General features: G+C 41.1%; 1 protein-coding gene across 3 annotated transcripts in view; it reads left to right on the plus strand.

The window, feature by feature from the left end:
* Positions 1–23,655, plus strand: part of adamts17 (ADAM metallopeptidase with thrombospondin type 1 motif, 17) — a 135,511-nt gene that overhangs the window by 67,605 nt on the left and 44,251 nt on the right. For all 3 annotated transcript variants that reach the window (XM_023393247.2, XM_087170156.1, XM_087170155.1), the window contains exons 8-13: positions 5,426–5,531; positions 11,786–11,926; positions 18,520–18,670; positions 21,918–22,019; positions 22,140–22,285; positions 23,253–23,422. In XM_023393247.2, coding sequence (XP_023249015.1) covers positions 5,426–5,531; positions 11,786–11,926; positions 18,520–18,670; positions 21,918–22,019; positions 22,140–22,285; positions 23,253–23,422 — 816 coding nt within the window. The remainder of the gene's footprint in view (positions 1–5,425; positions 5,532–11,785; positions 11,927–18,519; positions 18,671–21,917; positions 22,020–22,139; positions 22,286–23,252; positions 23,423–23,655) is intronic.

Here is a 23,655-nt window from a genome sequence, read left to right on the forward strand (position 1 = left end):
AATGATTACTGCCCCGTAGCACTCACACCTACCATCAGATGCTTTCAGAGGCTAGCCCTCACCGCTCCAAGCGATCCACTGAAGATGCTATAACTGCCTTCCACCCAGCGCTGTCTCACCTGGAAAAAGAAATTGCTTATGTCAGGGAGTGTGTATGATAAAAAGCACTATTTGTGTAGGAATAAACATGTGAATGGGTGTATGTGGCCGATAAGACCAGAAAACACTTGTGCAGTGCAGTCCATTTAGTGTACTATTCATTAACTTTGCTGCACCACCACACTGAGCACCGGCACTCCCCAGGACTGTGTACGCAGCCCACTCCTGTTCACCCTGCTGAGATACAATTTCATTGCATCTTCCAGCTCCAACCACATCAAGTTTGCTGATGATACAGCAGTGGTGGGCCTCATCAGCAGCACTGATGAAACTACTTACAGAGAAGAGGTGGCCCTACTGCAATAGCAAGTGTAAGACCAACAACCTTTTCCTAAACTTTGGGAAAATGAAAAAGGTTGTCATGGACGTCAGAAATATGCATGCTGTCCACACACCACTGACCACCAATGGCATTGCTGTGGAGATGGTCAGCAGCACAAAGTTCTTGGGAGAGTAGATCACAGAGGACCTCTCCACATGTGACAGCACAATCCAGGAAAGGACAGCAGAGTGCCCACTTCCTTCATCAGCCCCCCTCCACCCATCCTCACCGTGTTGTACAGAGGGACCATTTAGAGCATCTTAACCACCTGCATCACTGTCTACCATGAGAACAAAGAGGCTTCTTACCAGAAGACCTTACAGGGAACAGTGAGCACAGCAGAGAGGATCATCAGTGCTTTTCTTCCCTCCATAAAACAAATCCATGAGGCGTGGTGCACCCTCATGGCCCCACTAACCCCTAGCCACAGCCTCCTCACTTCCTTACCATCCAGCAAGTACTGCAGTATTAAAACCTCCTCTGCCAGACTGTACAAAAGCTTCTCCTCTGTTCTGTGTAATCACTGCTTGGGGACTGAATAGTCAACAAGAAACAATATTTCGTTTATAAATGTTCTTTGCTCTGATCCACCAGGCCACTATTGTCTGTGAGGTTTTCCTCCGACTGTCCAAAGTCATTTACAGATTAGGTGAACCCGTGACTCTAGATTGTCCTGCACAGGGTAACTACATATGGATAATCATTTGATGGATTTTTGTTTCAAAAAGATCTTAATTTTCACAAAGCAAATATTTTATATCATTCACAACCTTATCTTATGTCGATGTCAGTAATATTGTGATGTTACAGGTTCTTGGATCCACTGAGAATTGAACAAGAGCAGCAACAAAACTGTTGGAACAATCTACAAAAACATGCAGTTAGCACACCAGCATTTATGAAACTGAGCTAAGCTAATGTGATCACTTGATGAAGATACAGAGTACTTTCAGTTAGCTATTTTTTAATGTTGTATTGGAATGAATGAGCCATTCCAGGATTAATGTCAACAGGAAAAGTAATGAAACATTTCCTTAATTTCATATTTTAATAGGCATTAAAAATAAGAATTGTAAAAAGAATTTAGAAATGAACGATTAATCTTTAGATTTAAAAATGGATTTACAAAAACAGCATAAAACTCTCATTAATTGTTTTTTTTAAATAAAACATTTAGGGGCGTCACAGTGGGTTACGCAGGCGCCCCATATATAGAGGCTACAGTCCTCGCTGCAGCTGGCCACCGGTTCGACTCCCGCTTCAGACGGCCCTTTCCTGCGTGTCATTCCCCCTCTCTCTGCCTCCCCATTTCCTGTCTCTCTACTGTCCTGTCCATTAAAGGCACAAAAAGACCCCAAAAAATGTATTTATTAAACTATGATATTAAGGAAATGCTTTATTACTCTTCCTGTGACAGCCCTGGTCCTCTAAATCTTCCTCAAGATGTTTGCAACAGAAATATCAACATGTATTCTCATGTTTTAACTTCTTAAGCTAAACCCACACAGTCAACAGTGTTTTAGTGAATCCAGGTTCTGAATGAATTGGTCTGCAGTGGAGAGCATGTGCAGGGTTAGACAGTTAGCGGTCCTGTGCAGACCTAAATGACCACTGAATTAATTCAAGAGAGAACCATAAGTTTCTTACCACAGAGCAGACTGACTTTGCAGACTGAGAACTTTACAATATACATATATGACGTATGTAACACAGATTGCTGTGTTACAGTAAACTAAAGGAGGCCAATGGACCCACACCAAATGGATCTTGATAATAATCCAGGCTGTTGCAGATTTGTGACACAACAGGAAATCTCCCATTTAAACCTCAGTTTTATATCATCTTTGTGAATTTACTGCAGCACTTTATCTAATGGGCTAACGGCCGCTTGAACTTCTCCAGCTGTTCCCCTGTGTTTCATCTGAACAGCTCTGTCTTATCACACAGACCTAAATCCTGAAGCCTCATTCGCTTCATGCACCGGTGAAGTAATGCGAGTATTTGCCATGTTGGCTGATAAGGCCAAAACTTGATCTCCCCGTCTCTCTGGTTTTCTGATCTCTCTCTCTCTTTCTCTCTCTCAAGGAAAACAGATCACATGTCTCCCATAGTAGCTTCTCTGCACTGGCTCCCTGTATAATCCAGAATAGAATTTAAAATCCTCCTCCTCGCCTACAAAGCCTTTAATGATCAGGCATCATCATATCTTAAAGAGCTCATAGTACCCTACTGCCCCACTAGAACACCCTGCTCTCTAAATGCAGTCTCTCAGAGTAGAATGGGAGGCAGAGCCTTCAGCTATCAGGCTCCTCTCCTGTGGAGCCAGCTCCCAGTCTGGGTCCAGGAGGCAGACTCCCTGTACATGTAAGATTAGACTTCAAACTGTCCTCTTTAAGATTATTTGCTGGCTCAGACTTGTCTTGAACAGTCCCCTGAGCTATGCTGCTCTAAACCTAGTCGGCTGGGGGACTTCCCAAGATGCACTGAGCTCCTCACTCCTCCTCTCAACCTGTACAAATTCATGCCCCATTAATTAATGTTTCTAACTCAGCATCCTCTCTCTCCTGTAGTTATGTGCTTTTTCGTAACCCTCGCCTCCTGTTGCTTTCTGAAGGTATTTTGCCTGCGAAGCTATCTGTGCTAACTGTGTTATTAAGATTATTATTATGATGATGGTTTTTATCATTATTATTATTATTATTAACGTGCTTTATTGGCATGGTGATATAATTTGTGTGTCTAGGTCATTCTCTGTCCCTCAGGATGTATTTTAAATTTTGAGATGTCATTGAAATTTACAGAATTGAAATCAATTAAAAATAATAAATGTTCCTTAATTCATTTCTCCCTGTTAAAGGGAGTTTTTCCTCGCCTCGCTCACACGGGTCTCTGTAGATAATAGTACAAAACCCGCTCTATATGAAAAGTGCCCTAGGATAACTAATGTTATGATGTGGCACTGTATAAATAAAAGTTGCTTGACTTGACTAGTAGGGTTTTTTTGTTCAGAAATCTCATCTGGCTTCAATTGTCATATTATCATCAATGATTTAATTTATGCCTCTCTGGATTCAAATGAGGCTCCATGGCCTGGCTCCAGAGACAGAAAGAAATCCAGGTGTGTGTGTGTGTGTGTGTGTGTGTGTGTGTTTGCTGACACATGGAGCTCTGTAACTTTCACCTCGAAGCATGCCTGAATGGAAAGCTGATTGACATTCTTCAGCACTCCTGCTTTCAAACATGTCTGTGTACCATCAGCACCGGACTCCGGTGATTTCTGTCCGGTAAACGTGTCAGACCGTTCATCGTTGCTTAGAACCTCTGGTTTTTCAGACCCATTAGTCAAGTCTAATAAGAAACTTGTTGTTGTGTTTATCCTGCCTATTGTTCCACACGTCCTGTCCTCGGATGTGACTGGTTTGATGCTCTTTGGATGAATCCGTTTTTATTTTTGAATTGGTCAAAACGAGGAATCCTTAAGCTGAACTGGGGGGGGGGGGCAAGTTCACAGCTGTGCATGGAAGAGTATGAGGCATAGCTACTGTGAATTCATGTGTAGGATCCCGTTAGGTGGTGGACTGTGCTGACAGGTGCCTCATTAAAGATGTAACTACATGTGGGAACTACAGGACCACCATGTGGGTACGGCAAGACCTTCTTTTTTTATTTGTTTTTTATCAGCTTCATATTTCACAGCTTTTCTGGACTTACTGAAAATTGCTCATAAACATATTTTCAAGTGATAACCACAGAAGCACAGAAATACAGAAAATGATGCATGACTTGTCTTTGGCCGCTCGGAGACGCCAGCTGTTAAATACGGTTAAATAGCGGATGAATGTTCATCTGCTTGACATCTGTGTTGACAGGACTATTTACACAACATCACACTTCCTAAATCTCAAATGAGTGTATTTGGATTTCTGCTATTGGGATTTTTATTTAGTTTATTCAAAACTCTAAACAGAAGTAATGTGGAAATGTAGGATACATTTCTTTATCTGTGATGAAAAAAGTGACTGTATATTTGTTCATGTACAGTATATCTATAAAAACATATAAAACATGAAAAGTTTTCTTATTGGGTGCAATAACACTACCTTTAAGCCATTTCTGTATTTTATTACCCTGATCAAATGTAAAGCCAAGTGTGTGAGAAGGTGCCTGTGGGTCGTCCACTGATCGGAAGGCCGATGGTTCGATTCCAGTTCACTCCTTGAAGTGCCCTTAAGCAAGAATCCCCAAGCTGCCCCCCGATGTGATGTGTGTATGGCAGTAAAGCGCTATATGTGTAGGAAAAAGCGCTGTATGAATGTGTGAGTGACTGGATGAATGTGGCTTCCATTGTAAAGGGATTTGATTGGTCGATAAGACTAGAGACACCACATACAGTACGTTCAGACAATTTACCGTTTCATAATAATTTTCTACATATTGTTTTAGAGCTAGGTCAGAAATGGAGACTGTGGGACCACAAAGACTCGATCGTCTTCTCATTTCCAGTAACACACATCTAACAAAGCCACGTCCACTACAAACCTACTACTGCTGCCACTAGCCTGGAACAGGAGTTACCTGAATGCAGCTCAGGTTTCACACTGTGACTCTGTCATAAAGTGACTCAAACATTGATATGACGATTTAATATCTTTGCCTTGCTGTGATACATTGATATTCATATATAGTATAAGTATTGATAAGACCTGCTTATTTCCATTCATATCAAATACAAACCATGGATCTTATAATCTGGTATTCTTTGCAATGAACATCACAGCCTCACAAAGCCCCATTGTTTCCTTTGGCTGTCAGCTGAGGTGTAATGAGGGATTAATGTAAGCATATTACCCAGCATGTTGGAGGAAATAATCAGCTAGAGTCAATCATCACAACGCAGCTGTCACTGTTATTTATGAAACTCACTGTCATGTCACTGTGTTACAGGTATTGCGTATCTGGGCGGCGTCTGCAGCGCCAAAAGGAAGTGTGTGTTAGCGGAGGACAACGGACTCAATCTGGCCTTCACCATCGCTCACGAGCTCGGACACAAGTAGGTTTTCTCTGCGATCGAGTTTTAAAAAGGTGTATTTCAACATGTCATGACATTATACTGCTGCTCTGTTGTCCATGCCGCGGCTGTGTGAGTGAACAGTGTGAAGGTAGATGTGGTTCACGGGGGCCGGAGCAGAGTGTGGAGCAGGTGCAGGGTAGCAGAGTTCAGCCTCCTCCCATCTCGATACGGCATACACATTATTTTCATTGAAAGGCTTCTTTAAATGAAACATCAGTTCATTTTCATTTAGTCTTCAACTTGTCAAAAATAACACTATTGTGATTGATTGTGATTTTCTCTGCATTGGCTTCACAGTTCTGTGCTAAAAACAGATGATCATGTAACAGTGGAAGAACCTCATTCAAATCACCACCAAAATAAATCCATTTTTCTACCGAATAGGAATCTGTTCCTATGTTGAGACATCAGCCTCACTTACAGGGTCATGTTAGACACCATGTCCGGTTCAATACAGATGTCGTTCCAGCTCCACCATGTTCAGGCAGACCGTGTGGCTATGAGAGGAGTATGGAATGAAGATGGAAGTTACTTTATTCAAAGTTGGAGAGTTTCACTCCAGGATAACATACGGGCTGGATTTACACAGTGGAGTGTTTTGACTGCTGAAGAGGTTTTCTCTGTCCTTTGTCCACAGTCAGTGGATGACTTCCCTGATTGAGGTTTGCTGTGACAACAAGCTCTTGTTCTCTTTGGCACTTCAGACCAACAGAACTACAAACCTACCAGGAACTCAAAATTTCTCTTCTGTTCATACAGACCCTCTCCTGTTGCCCCTTTGTCTCTGGACGTTCATGGAGACATGAAAACCACCAGCGCTTTGTTTGCATATGTGTTGCCTCTGTCTGCTTTTGCTCAGTGTGCACTGGTCACCTGTAGGAAGTATAGAGTATATACTGTGTGACAAAATGATCTCAACTCGTGGGCCGCTCGCTAGCTTTTTCTAAGCCTGTAACTGTACTTGTTGTCATCAATGAGTGCAGGAGGCTTGGGTGTCCTCATGTGACCTCAGTGTAGAATGTGCGTGTGTGATGACAGGTCGTCATATGTGGGAGGGAAACTGTAATTCAAAGTTCAAAGATGGTCTTTGGTGTCAGATGTGAGCAAAGTGGAACATTGTCCGACCCGTATGTGTCACCTGTCATCATGTGAGAAACAAGTTGATTTTAATTTGTTGTCATGACAGCAAGAGTTGTTAGGAACTTGCCTCATTTTGTACAACGGGCAGGACGGCATTCAACAAGCCATTACTGACAACACCATCATGTAAATGACGGTAAATATGTAAAATATTATAATTATTACAAAGAACATAATGAAGCATGTGCCAAAGGTTTAACATCCAAGAGTGAGAGAGTAGAGATGTGCTTCTTTTGAACTGCTGAGATTTAAAATAGAGTCGTATATCCTCCTCCCAGAGGACATTGACTCATAGAGAGAAGTTTGTGGGTGAGAATAATTTCTCATAAGTGTTTCCAGCAAAGAAGAATTAAAGCAAAAAATATATTAAAAAGAAAAAAAGCAATGAAGCCAGCTGGGATGCACTTGTTCAATTTCCATCTGTGACTTTTAACATTAAAAGCATTGAACAAGTGCGTCCCAGCCAAGTTCATCACTTTTTAGTGTTCCCTGGAAACACTTCTGTTGTGAGTATTCGCAGCTCATGTGTTGTCAAATTGATGATTTGATGTTTTGTGAATTTGTTCGTTTTGTCTATTTGCATGTGTTTTCGTACGTTGCCTTGTGTTGAGCTGTCGAGGCCAGGATATTCAGAGCACTGTGGTGAGGCTGAACTTTTTTTTTTTTTTAAGTTGAATGAAAAAGAGATTGGAAGTAGGGGCAATGTTCTATACAATCTGAGCTATTTTCTCAAATGCATTCTTTTTAGCAGTAGACAGATTACCAAATGAACAAACTGTGACAGGGAAAGTTAGCATTATTATAAAACACTCTTTTCCCATCTAAGCTACGACAGATTATAGGAATTTAAAGTCTGAAAGTTTTTTTTTAAATTTTATTTATTGATAAATAAGGGTTCTGGATTTGGTGCAGATGCTTAATATTAAAAGACTCACAGTGAAGGCAAATAAATAACTGAGACTCACAACCATCCCATTATTCCTTCACTCTGTGTGACAGTAAGACGTCTGTCACGGCTAGAAGCTGATTCACCTGGAAAATCAGCTGGAAATCAGCCCAAAATGAACAAACCCATGTAGCAGCTCCGCGGCTGTCCCCGGCCCCTCAGGAGTTATCACACTTTTCATCACGCAGCTCGGCTCCAGCTTTGGGGGCCAGGAAAGGAAACAAGCTGGCACACACTGTGTCTGACTGCTGCCCATGTACATGCACGTTATGGAAGTACTGTTACATAAGCATACACACTGGCTCATCCACACACACACACACACACACACACACACGCACACTACAAGGAATTATTCTCTTGTGTGCCAAGTAGCTATTAAAGTCACTAAGGAAGTCATATAAACTCTGAGCTCAGGCTGGCATTGTATAGATATTTTAATGGGAGGCACAGTATACTAGTTTATACAGGATGAAAACTGGACCATTCATACACCTTTAAATATTGAATATAAGTACACATATACATGTTTACGAACGTTTCCCATGATTACTATCTTGGTTCAGTGTGTTATTAAGACAAAGTACAGCAGGGGATTTTTACCTTCACTTCACTTTAATGGCCACATGATTGGAGACAGTGGAACTTGTTTTCAGGAGAGAAAAATGACGCAATAATAATAATAATCCCAGTATTCTGAGACAATGAAAGATGCAAGATGCAGGACTGAGAGGCAGAGTCCTCATTGTGTATTTTTACTGGTCTGAGTTGATATTCCAGTTCAGTATATTGCTTATGTGTGTGCCAAGAAATTGAAATGAGTCTGTGATTGTTATGGGTTCACAAGAGATGTGTATGGGAGATTTGGGTGGAGTGTTGTGCTGGAGTCACTTCCTGAGTTTAGCTCAGCAGGAGATTGTTGTTGTGGCACCAAATGACTGCTTGAGTCACCTGCTTCCTGTATCTGAGCTCACTGTTCTTGTTTATGGAGCCGACGGTTACTGAACTGTACTGGGACGTGAAACTGTTTGTGTATAAAGGAGAAGAGCCGAGGCGATTGGCGGTTGTTCACCATCCTTTCCCACAGGAAGCGGCAGATTTGTATGTATACTTGGACTGATGTTCAAATCCAACAGCATGTTGAGGAGCGTGATTGGACTGTAGGTGGAAGAAGTCATATTGGTGCACAGGCATTACATGCTTTTCAGGTGACTCACTCCATCATCTAGCCAGTGTGATATTTCTTCAGCAGGGACACTGTTGGGTCCTCCAGGTTAATGTCAAACGCTGCATCGTGGTCCTGATGTTTTAAGTCCTCTCTCAGTGTTCTGACTATCTTTGGAGCTTTTTGTAGGTGAAGTTTGCTGTGCTGTGTTGTCGCATTGACACTTTCAGTGGAAGAAAAAAAAGCTTCAGCATCAGTTTCCACATGAAACTCCATTAGTGAAGTGTAGTTTGCAGTTTTCACAGTCCAGCACGTTGGACACAGAGGTCTCTCTGACTGAGCTCTTTTTGTGCTGATATTCCTGAAACCATGCCGGACGCTTTGAGGAAACCAGCACCTTTTCTTTCTGCAATTAAGGTTCACAGTAGATTATGGGCCAAAATTTCAGTCACGTCATTGATAATGTCATGAGAAAGCCACTTGGTTTCCTTGTGAGCTAGCCATGACTAATTCTGTGATATCTTCGCCATGTTACTTCTCTAAATCATATTTGACTCATCATCTGTGTGCCCATGAACGAGTTAAATCCCCATAGACTCTCATGTTAAAATCTGCAACTTTACAGCGTAAGTAGGGGTCTAAAAAAACATTTAGGTCTCTATGGCTAATTTCCCACTTCATTATAACTGTACCAGCCGCCAGCTGTCTGTTTGACATCACCTCAGCTCAAGTCACTGAATGTGATCTCTTGGCTGTTTGTGGTGCTGGTGCCTTTTAGTGGATTTTTCATGCAAATATCACACAAACAATTTGGCTTGTTGTTTGGTTAATTGACAAACAAAATGTATTTATTGTTAGCACTGATTAGCAGGTATCTGGTCTGCACCCACTATACGTTGTTAGCTTAGCTCGTTAACTCGGTAATTAGCCAAAAAAAATGTATTAGCTTTGGGTTAGCCTTTGAGCAAGATGCCAAGACAACCAGCTGTGCTAATGATGCTAATAAAACCAGCATTCACCAATGTTTCAGCTCCACACTCGCCCCACCTCTTTGCCGCTGGTGCTTCCACTGCCTTTTTTTTAGTTTACATAAAAAAAGAATACATTTTCAGCCAAGTGATGGGAACCGAGGGGCAGAGCTGTTGGACAATAGGAAAATTTGGTAGGCCAGAATGGACAGTTAAATTAAAAAAAATTCTATTTGCTGTTGAATTTTTATGCTCACTACATAGCATCACTTCCCTGTGGGTGCTTGCTTTTTCCCTCAGGAGTTTGTTCACCCACGTGTTACCATAGTTACCGAATGATCTAGCAATATACACCGCTTAAATGCAGATTGCTTATTAAAAGACAGCATCCTGAACAGTTCACAATTAGCAGATGGATCCTGATTCAAAGCCGACTAATCATGCAAATGCATATAATAAATAGCAAGTGCACCAGACTGTGAATCTTTACATACATGAGATGTTTTGATATTAAACTGTCATATAGATTAGCAGATGTGTTGTGCTTTATGTACTATTTTAATAACATGCAGCCATTTAATGACATCTATGTGAGCAGTGAGGATATACAATAGGCATTTAATATTTGATGTAGTCTTAAAGATTATGTGGCCTGAGTCTGTCCTGTCCTGTTGGACAGTTCTTAGACACTGATCTATTTTCTCTGCTTTGAAGGCACTGCACTATCTTCTGCTGTGGATGAGGACAAGTATGAGTCCTTAAATGTAATTCTATATTGTTTTCATTTCAACCAGGGGAAGAGTCTGCACTTGTAATTTATTAGTTTCTGAGTCTGTGCCTGGAGTTCAGACTAGGTTGTTGTTTTTAATTTGCAAATGTAGGTCATGGCTTTGGGTGGACACTCTCTCTCTCTCTCTCTCACACACACACACACACAGAGTAACTGCGCCAAAGTGAAGTCCTCTCTGTTTCAATACTCACTCATTCCTGTGTTGCTCTCCATGTGTGTGTCTCTCTCACACAGACGTGCAGTGTGTGTGCTCTGTGAGTAAGAGATCCTTCCTGTCAGAGCTTCCCTCAGGCTCTTTTAAATGTGTGTGCTGTAGCTGTGTGTGCTTGCAGGTTGTCTCAAATGAAACTCAAGATTTTTTTGAAAAGCAGTTTAAAATTCTCACACATTCCTGTCAGTACTATACTACTACATTTCTTTATTCTTTCACACATAATTCACATTTATAAGTACAGTTGAGTGATGCACTGAGATGATTAAAGATGAGTTACACCGCATTTCTAATTAACCCTATTTGTGTTCCTGTTGCATTATTCAATTAATATTTAATTTTAATTAGATTAGATTAGATTAACTTTATTTACCACAGCACAGCTTGGATTGAAGCTCACACTGATCTGCATCTCGGTGTCTGTGGACTCTCAAAGTTAAATTAGTAATGATTTAGTTATATTGAAGTGAGTCATTCAGTGTCAAGTTGTATTTAGCAAATTGACAATACGAAAGTCATGAGACTGAATTTGTCCTTTGTATCACGGCTCTGATCCACGTTAGTTTTCATTTCATCTTCTCAGGGACACTGGTTCTGTTTACACAGAACACATTTAATACAAAGCATAGGAATATGGCAATATTTTGTGTGGATAAAAAATTCTGTGTACATAGGAGAAGTTGCAGATGTGATATGGCTGTAATATTTGAGACTGCAGGAGCAGGGAAATGATGCAGGGGAAGGTGATTCCACATAAAAAACAAAACTGGACTGAAGAATTTAATAAAAAAAAAAACATACACCATAGTAACAACTTCCATCTATTGATCTGCCCATCAAGTTATCCCTATGTCTGCAGAAAAGACTCTACAGCTGCCAAGGTTAGCATTAAGCAGGGAACACAGCACTGTATGTCTCACTCATTAAAGAATGAAACAGACTGTAAAGGTGACTGGATGAGACCAGCTCTACTACTCTTTGACAGTGTCTTTGTATCCATGTCTTGTCTTCAGCATGGGAATGAGCCATGATGATGACCACACAACCTGCACTGGTCACTCCCACATCATGTCTGGTGAATGGGTGAAAGGAAGAAACCCCAGCGACCTGTCCTGGTCCTCCTGCAGCCGTGATGATCTGGAGAACTTCCTCAGGTGAGACATAGCTTGATGCACCAGGGTCCATGGGTGTTGAGTGTTAAAGGTTTAAAAAGTCGAAATTAATCAGCTTACAATTATCATCAGGTGTCAATAATGATTCTTCACCTACTTCATGCGTCAATTAGGGCCTAAAAGCCTAATATTCTTATTGTTTGACAAGTATAAGGATATCCAAAGTTTTGCACAGACCACAAAAGAGACTGTGGCCAGGGTAGGTGGGTTCCTTCATAATACCGAGGGCCTTGCACACCATGATTCATAGATATGTTGTATGGAGGGGAGAGAAGTACCAATGATCTTTTTTGCTGCTCATTGTAAGGTGCTATGCAGTTCCCATACCATACCAGTGATGCCAGGTGTACAGGATGTTGTCAATTGTACTTTGTAGAATGTGGCAAAGACAGGTGAAGGAAGGCTCAATGTATTCAGTTGACGCAGGAAGTGGAGACGCTGCAGTGATTTAATTGGAGAGTGATGTCATGTGTGAGGTGCTTTGAAAATGAGGCCCACTACTGTCATCAGCAAACTTCATGATGCGGTTGCAGCTGGATGATGCAGTGCAGTTGTATGTCAGCAGCATGAACAGGAGTGGGCTCAGCACACAACCCAGGGGAGTGCCAGCACCCGATCTGGACTGACTGTGGCCTACCAATTAGGAAGAGCAGGACCCAATTTCAGAAGGAGAAAATGGTGATGCAGTTTTTAGACAGCAGAGATTACAGCTAAGAGTTAGAAAAATGACTTCAGAACAGAGCAGTATTGAGTTTTATGGATATGGACTAGACCAAGTTATAATGACGTAAGTATCCACCCTGGAAGTTGTCGTTTTTTTATGTGCTTACAAAGTAATCATTGTTTAACTTTGTTAAAATCACGAGGGATTCAATTTCTCATAGCAACTGCTGTCGTGGTTCCAGTTCGTCTTAGAATATGGAAACTGAACCACAGCTACACACTTTTTTCAGACTGATGACACAAATGCATAATGAGAGATTGCATTGAGTTACAAAAGCTAGAGTAATGGAGGCTAGCCCAGACGTGACGTCATGACTTCAACTCTCTATATCCTCTGCCTCTCTTAAGCTAGCACGCTCAACAACTGATACCAATCTCAGCCAGTTGGCTCTCGTTAGCTTGAACAACAAAAACAACGTTACTTCGACACAACCTACTGCTGCTGCAAATAAAGACAGTGCAGAAACTGTAACTAAACTCTTGTAGCTTTTAAGGCTTAGCATAAGGCATTTTGACTCTCTTTTAAGCCTTAGCATAAGGCTTAAAAGAGAGTCAAAATGCAGCAGGTAAACATTGAATAACCAGCTGCAGTTAGCTGCCTGCTGCCATTAACTGTCTCCTCACTGTCTTTCTTTCTGTGCTCAGACGCACCTCAGAAAAACAATTTATCATGCTTATAAGGCAGTTGTTCCACTGGCTTTGCTCAGGGTGTTGTTGGAGAACCTGACAACATCTCTGCAGGAGGCAGAGACTGAGCTCGATTTACACTTTGTAAATTTTTGCTCCACAAGTGACGAGAGCTAAAAATGGTGTAGCTGTTCATTTGAGTATTTCATGTGTTCATCTGTCCAACTGCTGATAGCTGCTGGGAAGATTGCCGTACAACTTAGTGTCAGACAGTGCTCTTCACCGCAGTCAATGAAACATGTAGAAGAACACTGTTTGTCCCTCCATCGTTCTTGACAAGAACCACTGAAGCTGCTGAACAATGATACCATTAATAAGACACTTTATGTTTCTTTTCCTTTCCTTTGTCAGTCATCTGTGTTTTTAGCCATGCTAACTGCTCAAACTCAGTCCCACCCCCCTTAAAACACAACTATATAATAAGTTCAAAACACCATGATGTGGTCTTTCAGCTCATGAGGAAAGAAGTCCAGTCTGTTGCAAAAGAGTTAACCATCTATTGTCTTGCCTACCTCTGGTGCTTTTTTGTGTGTGTGTTATTTTTTTAACTGGGCACTGTGTGTGTGAACCATTAGAGTCTGGTATTAATAGGTAAATAGTGCCTTTAACCATGGTTACTGTGTACAACAAACATGGTGAGACATGAGAACTGAAATGCATTCAAGTTATAATATGTAACTTTTCCACATTAAAATGTCTAAAAATGACTAAAGAGAATGTCTATGTCTAAAATATTTTAAAAAGTGAAACTGCGTTATTCATTTACCGGTTTTTAATCTCCTGGTCCATTTGTTATGGAGCGAAAGACACCTCTGTGGATAATTCAGCTGCTGGTTCATAAGTTCAAAACAAAGGTTAGCATCGATCTCAGCTCCAACTCTTCCTCGTCATCTTTATTCAGTGTTTTTACCGGTTAGAATCAGGTCTGTTTGATTTCCTGAACCACTGACACAGAAGGAAGCCAAACCGAGAGGAGCTTACAGTAATGATGGGGAAGACAACAACTCCTCTGATCCCACGCTATTTCATGTCATCACCCAACGCTGTCTTTTGTTATTGTTTTGATTGATAGACCCCTAAAGGCAGAGGTTACAGACTGTGTTTAAGAAAAAGAGACTGAATGTCTTTATTATTTGAAGACTAAAACTAATGATAATCTAATAAAATGTGACAATAATATATATTATTCAAAATTATATCTCCTGCAGCCACAATTCCATTTTCAAGCATGTTATTTGTCATCTGTCTGCAGCCAATTAGCTACTTAATTGCAACATATTCAAGAAAATATAAATAAATCTACAAATGACACACTGGTTCATTCAGATGTGTTCCTTACTCCTCAATACCACAGATAACAAAACGTGTTTACATCCCCCCTCATTCTCCTGCTGACAGAACCAGAGCTCAACCTTCCAGCTTCAGTCAGTCAGACACAGACCCAGACATTCCCCTCCACCCAGCTGAGACATACCGGAGCATCTCTGATATTCCCCTGAAGCCCCCTTTCTCTTCCTCTCAATAGTATAACACTATTGAAATACATAAAAAAAAAAAAGATGCTGACATTATCATTTACATCATTTGAAAGGGGATAACAAAATATGGTTTCATCTGAACTTAAAGTGTAAATACAAAAGTATTTTTGGCAAAATGTGCATAAAGTATCAAAAGTAAAAGTACTCGTTCTGCAGACAAAATAGCCTTGGGACTGATTCAAAAAGTCATGAGATGAATCTGACTGAGGGTTGTGAGACGATTAATGTGGGGGGGGGAGAGAAAACAAAGTTCTGATAAACAAAATTTCATTTTTTGCTTTTTGTGTGAAATATTAGATATTTTGACCTCAAACATCTTGGAGGTTTACAGGGGAAATGTCTCTGCTAACAGCTCATCTCAAACGTGACAGGAGTCTCAACTACACACTACTTTCTTATGAAGGGTGAGAAACCAAGAACGTTTGGAATAACCAGTTTAATCTTTACGTTTGTTGTGTTTTATAAGTTTCATGTTTTTTAATCTTCAAAGTAACTGGTCTCTACAGCTGAAAAATATATGCAGAGGAGTAAAAAAAAAAAAAACAATAGTTTATTCTAAAATGTGATGATGTACATTTATATAAAGTATCATATATTGGAATGTCAACACTCCATTAAAGTACAAGTGACATAAAATAGTACTTAAGTAAATTTAATTACTTAAATACCACCACTGGTTCACTGTTCATAGATCATTTTCTTATCTGTTGTTAGTGTCATAAAACGCTTCAGTCAGTGGAAGCACAAGTGTAAACATTTATTGTTGCTGTAGCATCGACTGGTTAATGCTGTAAGAATAAAAGCAGGTTTTGAGAGAATTGTAATATTACTATTATTATTATTATAATAATTGAATTTAACGTACAAAAGAAGTTGTGTAATGTGACCATGCACCAGGTCTTCCTAAGCTGTTCACCTTCACTTTGATTCCCTCACATGCAACTGAGTTCAGAGGGAACTCCACTAAATGAACCTGGAAGTAAAACATCTCTCTGTTAGACTCCAGCGTCTGAACATCTGCCCACTGGCCATTCCTCTCAAAGAGTGAAATTGAAAAAAGCTGAGAGTCTGACAGTCAGATGTGGGTGGGTCCTCACATGCTCAGAATCTGACAAACATCTAAAGAACATTATGAGGGCTAGTTTCCAGGGCTGGTTTCTGGTGAATGTAAAACAGGATTTATGCTAAAAACCTGTTTTGCATTCGTGAATCTGTCCCTCACACTCCCAGATCTTAACTTGCAGATTGATTACAGTTCAAATATGTTCTTTACTCATTTAGTAATTCCATGTCATCTGAGGTTAGAATCTCAGCTTGTTGTAATGGGACGTTTTCTAACAGGCTGAGTGATTTATCAGACCTGGACAATGATCTGTGAAGAAGCACAAAAGAAATGTCTCCAACTCACTGATACCAAACACCACAGACACCGAGAAAATAGAAACACATTTTCTTTTACAGCAAAATCATCACCTAGCTCTGCATCATCAAAGTGGAGTTGAGCTCATTTAAATGATAATGACATTTAGACCTTTTTCTGTGTAGAAGCTGAGTTTCAGCTTCTCCAAACATCTACTGCATTATTGAAAATGGAATGTTGCTGCAGACCTAATTCTGAATAATGTATGACAATGTATAATAATCAAATTAATTATAATTAATAATATTAACTAAAGTTCGTTAGTTATTTAGTTTATTCATTCAGAGTTTATTCTATTTGATCATCCTTAGTTTTAGTCTGCAAATAATAAAGACATTTTAGTTTCTTTTTCTTAATGCAGTTTACATTTGTATGTCCTAAAAATTCTGAGGCTACAGCTGTACACAGTAACCATGGTGAGGTCAAGTTGCATCCTCTCTGACAGCGATGGATCCTTAAGATCTACAACCAATCTGTCCCTCTAAAGTTCATTGTGCAGTTCCCCATACTCACAGTTCTCTGCTAGTGCATAAAGTGCTGTGATGAACGAGTCTACTGTTTCAGTAGGATGCTGTACTCTCTTGTTGAATTTAGCCCGTTCATAAATCACGTGTTTCTTTGGAACATATGTGTCATATCCTCTTTTAACTGCATCATATAGCTGGCGCTGCACGCTCGTTAAGTCGAGCCCTCGTATCACGTCGTCAGCCTCGTCTCCCATGTAGTGCACCAGTGTGTATACCTGGTTAGCTTCAGAGGAATTGTTCAAATTACTTGCCAGTCTGAAACGCTCAAATCTCCTTGTCCACTTCTCCCAGTCCTGTGGCTTCGAGAAGTCAAAGGGTTCCGGAGGTTTAATGGTGAAAGTTGCCGTCGGAGGTGCCGCGATTCCCGGCCGGGGTGCCGCTGCCTCGTCCTCCATGTTGCTATTTTTTTTTTCTCTAGCTTGCTAGTCGTTTGCTAGCCGTGAACTTTCGTTCCTCCGCGCCACAACTCAAAGCAGCTCCGCTTCTGACACCATGTTGTGTTGGGTTCATTCTCATACAATAGATAATACTTTTATTTTAGCGGTCAGAACTTTTAATTCTAACTCATGGCAGGTGAACCATAACATACATGACTCATGGTTACATTCCATGCTAACCAACTGGCTCCGCCCCTCGTGACGTCCTTCATAGGTTAAATGCCAACGTGATTACATAACACCACAACTTAAATTTTTCCACTAATTAACTAACTTGTTTAGTTCACTGGCTGCTCTTTTATTGCAACCAAGGAAATGTCAACAGATGGAACTTATTTATTGAGAAGCTTATGGCAGACCTTGAAGATGTGTTGCAGTTTGATGACAAAACGGTCGTTAGTATAGTCGTTGTGGTGTAACTGAAAAATGTGCTTCATTTTTATTTATTTATTTATTTATTGCTAATGGAGGTTTTTGGAGTAAAGTGGCCTTTTTTGTATATTTCAATTAGAAGTTTAATAGGTTACAAAAATACCTCAGTGAGATAAGATAAGAAAAGTAGCAACGGGTGCTAGGTAGGCTAACTGATAACCCATGTTGGATTGAGTATTTAGGATTTCCTAACCTGAGGTGAAACATAGGTTAATGTAAGATAAGATAGGTTTCTTATAATTAATGAGGATTTGGATCCGGACTTAAGATAAGAAGTGTCTGTAATATGGCTCCTGTGCCAGTGCCACTGTTTGAGAGCAAACAGACTCCTACGTAGTATGGTGTTCTTAATAAGTGCTTGGTGAGTGTAGATGTATTTTATATCTGAAGATCATGCAGTAGTAACTATAAAAATTAGGGCTCCTTGTGGCTTTGGACCATTCCCTACATTTTCTAATGGTAAAGGCAGTTGTCACTGTGAATTAATCCACAAACTGCATTTTTTCAGACAAAGATAAAATATTCTGTTGGACAATAAACCCAGCCCCAGGAAACATGCACAAACGATAGACAGACATCACACATACAATGGAGTCTTAGCTTTGGCTCATACTGTAAATGCTTTGATGTCACCATCAATACTCATCTGCATCTGCTTTCAAAATAACAACTAGCATTGTTCAAATTTGCCATGTAAATGCCAAGTCTCTCTTGGACTCAGATTTGACAATGAAAACAAAACTCTTGGAAGTGAAACAGCTGACTGGTAAGCACGCAGTATGAATCCTTCTCCTTTGTGCCTTTCAAACAGATCCAAAGCCAGCGCCTGCCTACTGCACACAGACCCCAGGAGCCGTTACCAGGTCCGGCTGCCTCCCAAGCTGCCGGGCATGCACTACAGCGTGGATGAACAGTGCCAGATCCTGTTTGGAACCAATGCCACTTTCTGCAATGACATGGAGGTACAACGCACTCCATTTATCCCAGTATTTTAAATGTCACATATTATTCTGTTTAACAATGTGGGACTGACTCCCAGTCGATGACGTTTGAACTCTTCCCAGTGGATGCTGTTAGCAGGTTTGGTCTGGTTTTCATGTGTGTTCTTTGCTTTCCTGTTCTGCACAGCTGTCACATGTGATGTCATGATGATGTATGCCACCACCTTCCTCTTGGGGGGTCCCCCACACACCCTGTGACTCTGGTTAGATGTTCTGACAGTCTAGCCATATGGGAGTCCCACTGGGATGATTCTGGTGGTCCTCATCACCTATATTTGGTTGTAAGTGAGGGTTCAGATAAAGATACTGGCCTGTGTGAGTGTGCTCCCTGTAGTATGTAGTATCAGACATAAGTAATGTGAGAGGTGGATCAGAGTCATACCGTGTGTTATGGTGAGTGTTATGCGTGTGTGGGGATGGGACCATGTACGATTTTGTCACATGTGGCGATCAAAACCACTTACAACAAGTTGTTTATGGTGGATTTCCATGATCAAGATCATCATGAATATCCTGATGAGTGCCTTGTAAATGCTGTGTAGCTCGCTAACATGCGGTCCTATATCGATTTATTTTTAAACTTAACACACACCCTGGGAAGGAACACTGCACAAAGTCTCACTGCACAGCAACCAACACACTGCACACAAAATGCACATCACTCTATGGACCACTCCAAACTGTATGCAGGTCAGAACCATTTCTACCAATAGGGGGAGGCAGATGGACTCCTTAACTACCAGCGTTGCCTCTTACCGAGCCTTAACAGGGTGTCAAATTATTAAAGTCTATTTTTAAGACAACTCTTAGATTAAAGACAGAGACAAAAAATGAGAAGACAATTTACAAACATTAAACATGAAAATGTTGTAGGTTTTATTTTATCTCACCCCAGTCTGACGACATGAGTGACCGTGGAGTCCCTCGTAGACCTGGGAGGCGCCCACGGCAACCAAGATGGCTGGAGACAGCGTTGTGTGTGAGGTGGAGTTAGGGAGATAAACAACCCGCGGGTCGCAGGGGCACCACTAGTCCCCGGTCCCTCTCTTTGTAAAGGAGGCGTCTACCCTCCCCTCCTAACACAGGAACGGTTCCCTGCTCAACTGTCTTCACTGCGGTGCCCCGGCCTCAGCCACAGTCAAAAGCAGTTCAGTCCGTCTCACACGTCATCCAACTGTTGCCCACTTCTTTCTTTCAGCGTGATCCCCCACACCCTTTAGCACAGGCGAGTCATCGGTAATCACTTCTCAGCTACACAGGGTCTCTTCCCCAAGAGTGTCCATGGGGAGACGGAGAGCCTCCCCCACATTTCCTCACTACACCATTGTATCTCCCCCACAAAAGAAAGTTAAATCAGGTGTGTGGAAATACTGTGGATTCCAAAACAATGAACGACAGGAACAAACACCTCCAATCTCCATGACAACCATTTAGCTTTGTTCGCGGTTAAAATTAACTAATGTTACTGCAAGTTACCGTGACTTAACTAACTTTTGAGTATGTAACGTTGACATTTATCTGAATCTTTGTTACATTATGATGCTGTGTGTTGTGAATGTTAATTAATGTTTTGGTCAAAAGTGAATCAAGCTAATGTTCTCTAGGTAGCATTAGCTATGTAGCTAAATACCTAATGTGTTTCATCTTTTACATCTGATTAGATTTTTCTGCTGTCTCAGACGGGAGCAGAGCTGCGTTCTCTGATGAATTCACTGCAGTTTACTATTGTTTTTCTGGAACATTAATTTGACCACAGACCATAAGGAATAGTTCAAATCAATCATAATTTATTTTATTTGACAGAGCATCTCCTTGCATGTACATTGAACATAGCTCTACATGTATTTATCAACCATAACAATAAATGTAAGTGTGATGGTTTAATAGGCTGTATGCATGTAGAAATGACTATCTCCACTCTAACATTACACTGTTGGATTTTCACTGCAAATATTCAGATGATTTCAATATGTTTTAGTTTAAATCATATTTTCATGATTATCGTAGTGATATCGTGAATTACAATTATTTTTGCCATTATAATCGTGACATGACACTTTTATATCATCCCATGCCTATGTGTGTGGTGGCTCTGACTTCACACCAGGACAGACTCTGTTAAATCAACAGGGACCACCAGAAGCATCCCATCATGACACTCCCTGGACTGTCAGAACATCTAAATATCGTCTTTGAATATCGGGGAGTCTTGAGAGGAACACTGTGGTGACATCAGTTATGTGGAGTTATGTGTTATGTTATTAGACGTTATATGTGGCAGTTTTTGGGAAGACTGCATCCCTGACACAGAGAAGCCTTGAACGAGAGACTGAACGAACAATGGAATCAGACTTCAACTGTCTATGGACACCAGACTAAAACTGCTCACATGCAGGTCATTGTAGTGGTACAGTATACATACAGTAGCTAGTAGAGGCATGGAGGCTTGAGGCAAAGTGAACAAGTGTTCATTTTTGTATTTTTTGTCTTTCACAGTTTTTAGTTGTAAAATGCTTTAGATTCCAGAAGTCGGAACTCTGTGACTGAAGCATAACATTAAGCGGGTTGCTGCAGTGTGAATGCACCTGGTAATGACTTAATACCCACATGTAAGATGTCAGCACCAGAAACACGAGCACTCTGAGCTTCAAGCCTGTCATTTGATTGGGAAACTGTCATTCAGAGTAAACAGAACTGCTTCTGACCATTTTGGTTGCTGCCTCAGGGCTGTATATTTAATGTGGTGCCTCAGGGTTTAACTCATTCAAAATCTGACATACTGTAAATTCTCTAATCGTGCCCAGAGCCTTCATTTTTCTTCACCTAAGAGAAAACCAGACTTTTATTCTAGAAAGGCTCATAATGGAGACAGATCTTTATTTTCATTTTTCCTTTATTTCTATCATATCATCATGCTGTTTTCTGTTACTGCAAACGCAACAGGTACACAGATGTTTCACATTAAAAGCCCTCTTTCATAATCTTTCACTTTCCTAATTTTTTTTTTTTTTTGCAGAGTAGTGAGCATGACATGAGTCTGTTGTTATACTGATGGAATCTGACAGTAAATCAATCTGATGCTGAATTTACTTTGGGAATGCTGGAATGCATGTGAGAATTTATGGTATCCCATATTTCTCTCTCTCTCTCTCTCTCTCTCTCTCTCTCTCTCTCCCTGTGCGTGCGTGTGTGTGTGTGTATGTCTCAGCACCTCATGTGTGCTGGCCTGTGGTGTTTAGTAGAAGGAGATGCATCCTGCAAGACCAAACTGGATCCTCCTCTGGATGGAACAGAGTGTGGAGCAGACAAGGTAGAACTAACTCACTCACACACACACTGTGCTTCTGACAGAAGACTGTGACGAGTGTTTCGTGTGTCTGAAATGATTTTAATCTCAGTGTGTGCCTGTGTGTGTGTGTGTGTGTGTCAGTGGTGCAGGGCAGGCGAGTGTGTCAGTAAGACTCCCATCCCTCAGCATGTGGACGGCGACTGGAGTCCATGGAGCCAGTGGAGCATGTGCAGCAGGACCTGCGGTACTGGAGTCCAGTTCAGACAGAGGAAATGTGACAACCCTCCGTATGTCACCTCTCTGTCTGTGTGTGTGTGTGTGTGTGTGTGTGTGTGTGTGTGAGAGAGTGTGTGAGAGAGAGAAAGAGAGAGAGAAAGAGAATTTAGGTTAAAAAATAAAGAGTATTATAATGTCAACACGTTTTTAATATGTATGATAGCACACATATAATAACTAGAAAAACAGGGTTGTGTTTTGCCAAGGTAATTGGTTCATTTTCCCCAGTAGGGCCCCAATGGGATGTTGTGCGGTTCCACACAGGAGAAAACAGGTCCAAACTGTGTGTGCCAAATTTGGATTTAAAGTGAATTTTGAATAGATGCTACATTTGATGAATCCACCGTCAGTGTGTCTGCAGTGGCAAAAACAAATTCTCTAATCTCTGCTGTAGGTGTAGAATGGATGTTATTTTGTGAAACAGACACTGGATGCAGATCTCCATGGAGCATTCAGCTGTTTTTAATCACCCTGCTGATTGATACCCTAATGACTCATGAGACTTAAAAAAAGAGTCTGACAGACTTTCCTATGTCTGTACCCACACACTGTCATAATTTCCAATCATGAGTGATTACCTTGAAATTAAACTGTGCCCATACAGAGTGAGTATTGGATCTCTGTGAGTCTGTGAGGTACTATAATGTGATACTGGCAGTAACACCACAGCACGCAATTCCTCTTATAGAACTGACTGCTACACTGCCCTCCAACTAAACTGATTCTAATTGACATTCAGGTCAGCTTCCATACAAGCATGCATGAAAATAATTCACTATTTTCATGCATGCTTCATTTTCAGTGACGCTGACCTGTCTGCATCATACTGGCTGAAAAATGTGTTCAATGTATCTTGTTGGATGCTTAAAAACAAGTGTTAGCCTCTGTTTACTAGTGTCCTAAACTGTGACTGTTCATACTGTGTGTAATGTGTGTGTGTGTGTGTGTGTGTGTGTGTGTGTGTATGTGTATACACAGGCCTGGTCCTGGCGGGCGACACTGTCAGAAGGCCAGTGTGGAGCACAAAGCCTGTGAAGGTCCCCCCTGTCCCAAAGGGGCCCCCAGCTTCAGAGACCTGCAGTGTCTGTCCTACGACCGACACGCCAGCAAGAAGAAGGGCAGCATGCTGACTGCTATTATCAATGACGGTGAGACGCACATGAACACAGACATACAGCTTCCTGCTGCAGCGATAACCCCCTCACCCATCAGCTAATTCCTCATCATAGGCAACGTGGTGCATGACAGTGGTACCGAGAGTCAGTCCCAAAATGTAGGAGGCAAAATCAGAAGGTTAAAGTCACTTTTGGTTTAGTTTGTATCTCTCTCTGCGTCAGCGACTGCCGGAGCCGGAGGCATTTTGTCTTCAGGGTGTCCGTCC

This window comes from Seriola lalandi, unplaced genomic scaffold (genome assembly GCF_002814215.2).
Source record: "Seriola lalandi dorsalis isolate HSWRI2012SDOR001 ecotype SW California unplaced genomic scaffold, Sedor1 jcf7180002054931, whole genome shotgun sequence".
In the NCBI taxonomy this organism is placed as follows: Eukaryota; Metazoa; Chordata; class Actinopteri; order Carangiformes; family Carangidae; genus Seriola; species Seriola lalandi.